At 36.2% G+C, this 3,447-nt stretch overlaps 1 protein-coding gene across 1 annotated transcript; it reads right to left on the bottom strand.

Annotated features, from left to right (window-relative positions):
• Window positions 1–2,643, bottom strand: LOC132121374 (ribonuclease P protein subunit p30-like). The gene is made up of 11 exons (XM_059530701.1): window positions 2,416–2,643; window positions 2,272–2,327; window positions 2,135–2,191; window positions 1,989–2,054; window positions 1,831–1,899; window positions 1,611–1,700; window positions 1,136–1,252; window positions 1,026–1,055; window positions 903–940; window positions 724–803; window positions 1–502 (listed from the first exon to the last, which is right to left on the bottom strand). The coding sequence occupies exons 1-11, from the start codon at window positions 2,495–2,497 to the stop codon at window positions 390–392; spliced, it is 798 nt and encodes a 265-aa protein (XP_059386684.1). The 5' UTR covers window positions 2,498–2,643; the 3' UTR covers window positions 1–389.
• Between the last annotated feature and the right edge of the window lie 804 nt (window positions 2,644–3,447).

A 3,447-nucleotide genomic window follows, 5' to 3' on the forward strand; every position in this document is an offset into this window, starting at 1 on the left:
GTACTTTAACTTTTTATTTATACCATAAATAAGGCAGAAAAGAATGTAATTTCATTTACTTCACATGTAAATGCATTGTCTGAAATCGCTCTACTGCTGAGATTAGATTCAGTGAGAGCATGGTGGTGTTTTTTGACATTCTAAATGGTTATTACAGAATGCACTTATTAGATGAGAAATTTTATACTAGTCTAATCATTTATCTGTACATGTATCTGTAAATTCTGTTTTCAATTCCTTTAAAACTTGACTAAATGTCATTTTTATAATATCTGTGTTTTCTTTCAATTTAAAGTGGATTGAAAGACTAAGGAAAGGGGATTCTGGGAATATTAACCTTAAATTTAAAAAAAAAAAAGGTAATGAACACATGCATGCTGGAATACTGGCTATGTTAATTCAGTTTTGGCCTTTTTAGATAATGGAGATTCTTCTTCTTGCTTCTGGGGAGTTTTTGGTTTCTTCATGGTGTAAATAACACCAGATGCAGTGGCTCTCGTCTCTGTTTTAAAAATCATGAAAATTACCAATAAACATTCATAGAACATTTTACATCTAATGTCAAAGAGACAGACTGATCAATAAGACCTTTCTCATGCCCATTGGTATAAATGCATACTCAGCAAATTCAATAGAAATCTAACAACAAACAAGAGCATGTGGCGTAGATTTATGCCTGTACTGGAGAAAAGGGAAATAGTTGAGCTCTTTTCAGTCATTTACCTCCATGAAGCAAGACAGATCGACAGTTAGCAGAAACAGCAGCTTTGGCATCTCCCTCAGACAGGCTGAACAAAAGCCCTCTGAAATCTCAATAAAGGAACATAAACACACATACAATGCATTCAGAAGTACCAGGATGTATTGATACAACTTATTTATACACAAATTAAAAAGGATACAAATTGGCAATGTCATATGGGCCCCTCAACTCAAGATGCTAAGGAAAAGAAGAAGACAACAATGTCATACTGACCACAAAATACAATAACACTGAAATTATATATCAATTTACAAAAACTTACTCTTTCTGCTCCACTGGACACTATGATATTCTGCGAGAAAAATAAATGTAATTTCAGAATCCGCTGACACATATTTGAAGGGTGTTTAAATGTTATAAATGACAACATACTTTTCCTTTACAGACTTCCATGAGGCTGATGGCATTGGCAATGGTGTATCTTCTCGTAGTAGTGTCTCTGATGGCTGCCGCATAACATGTCTCAAAGAAAACTCCCCTGTCAATAGCCTGAAGTGACCAACAATATAGTAGTGTTGATACATAATTTAAAGGGATAGTTCACCTCTAAATTACCATTATTTATTAACCTGATTGTTGTTTTAAACCTGAATTAAAAGGTGAGATTTTAAGTTTATAATTAAAAAAAGAGAAAGACTGCTGCTATTGAGTTACGAAAAGAACGCAAAAGCACCATGACAGCATCATAAAAGTGGCACAACTCAACATTATGCAAGCACATTCATTTTAATTTTCCTCATAATCCACAACATTGTAATTTTAGTTATTTTATTACCAAGTTCTATAAATGCTTCAATGAAATCACCTGGTATGCTGATAGGTATGGATACAAAATGTTATAACTCACCCCATTAACTGGAGCCCTTTTAAAATGGAAGGGCTGTTTTTCAGCCACTGCAATGCAGATAATGTCCACATCAAAAGTCATGCAGGCTGCCTGACAGAGATGAGGAAAAATATACCGAATCTTTAATATCCCAACTATTGGTTGTCATCGGATATGTAAAGAAAATAATACTACTAATTGGAAAACATTTGAGCTAATTCAGAATTACAATTTCCCTTACATGAAAGAGTTTTTCTGTCTTGGGATACACTGCCACAAGGTCAAAGCTTTTGTATTCGTTGGTTGGTCTCTGAAGAGAATAACACAAAAGTCACCATTTAAAAAAAAAACAGGCGCAGAAATGTCTTACAGTTTCTTCATTATAAACTTGCAACTTACAAAATGAGAAGCATCAGAGGCTATGATGGTCAATCGATTCAGTAATTTGATGGGAGAAGATTTGCCCTATGAAAAGAAAGCAGATAAAAATCATTAAAAGTATCCATCATGTTAGTATGCTCTGGAAACATGCTAAAGTAATTTACCTGCACTACTGGGAATTTATCAAATAGGTCTGACACACTCTGTGGCTTAGGAATTTCCTGCAATACAAGAAAATAAGAGCACCATCACATGAACTTTCTTAAAGTGTACAGGTTAGTCTAACTACTAAATATCATACCTGTTTCTTCTGTTGTGGTTCCACCACATAGTTTATTGCAACTGTTGAGTAGCCAACTGAAATATAAAGAGTGAAAGTTTATAACTGAATTCCTTATCATTTCAGTAAATATACAGTAACTTAGCCAACGTTACTGCTACTTACGGTGCGCAGCTGTCTCTACGATGCTTCTGAGTCTGTTCTTATCATTACTGCTGATGATGTTTAGATCCATAAACACAGACATTTTTCTTCCACTATTTTTACAACAGAAAATGTATATAACGTTTACTTCTTATCGCATAAATGTAAAACAATTCAACAAATGTAATGCCACATGCACAAACAAGACTGCACGTTGAAGCGTAAACCAGAAGTATGTACCACGTGAGTTAATTGCGCTTTGTGGGTCATGTAGTTCGGACATGACATTTTTCTTTTATCCTGCCACTCAACTAGAACTACAATACATTTTACTTCCGGTCCGAGCTACGTCTGTAGCGAACTCTCCGATTGGTCCGATTTGAACAGACGCGACGGAGTCATAGGAAGAGTCATGTGCCCCAGCACAGTGCCTGGACAACGCATCTCTTTTTTATAAATAGAAAACATTTAACATAAAATAATTGTTCTCAACTACTTTTATTGTCCAAACAGATTGTGTGTGCCAGGTGCAGGGCTGTTAATTTGCTGGCCAACGTGGCCCTGTCTGGTGGATTGGGTCTGAACTGCACTACACTGAAATACATCTACCTGTCTTGCATGATTTCTTCTTTAAAAAAACTTGAATGCATTGCTGATGTTCCTGACTTTGTCCCCTTTTATTTTCCCCCAAAATTATGTCTAAAAATAAACACACCTCGAACATAATCATCAATATTACACAAATCCAATGGAGTTGTAAATATACAAGAAATACACAGCAGTGTCCCAGTCCCAGACAGAGTAGGTGTGTTCCTCACACCACGTCTCTGCTCTTGTCTCTCTGCATGCAAATTTTGTGGGGGGCCGGTGCCACCCCTTTACACACGCCCCTGTAGGGCGAAACTGCTGACTCTTTCAATTTGTTATTAACTTGTAGAAAATTCAAATGATTTGCAACGGTTGCTTTGTCGCGTCCGGTTTAGACATGTTATTATTTAGCTGTTGCGCCGCAGCGTCCGGTCTATAGGCACGTTGTCATAAGGCAAGTAATAC

This window comes from Carassius carassius, chromosome 39, assembly GCF_963082965.1.
Source record: "Carassius carassius chromosome 39, fCarCar2.1, whole genome shotgun sequence".
NCBI lineage: Eukaryota > Metazoa > Chordata > Actinopteri > Cypriniformes > Cyprinidae > Carassius > Carassius carassius.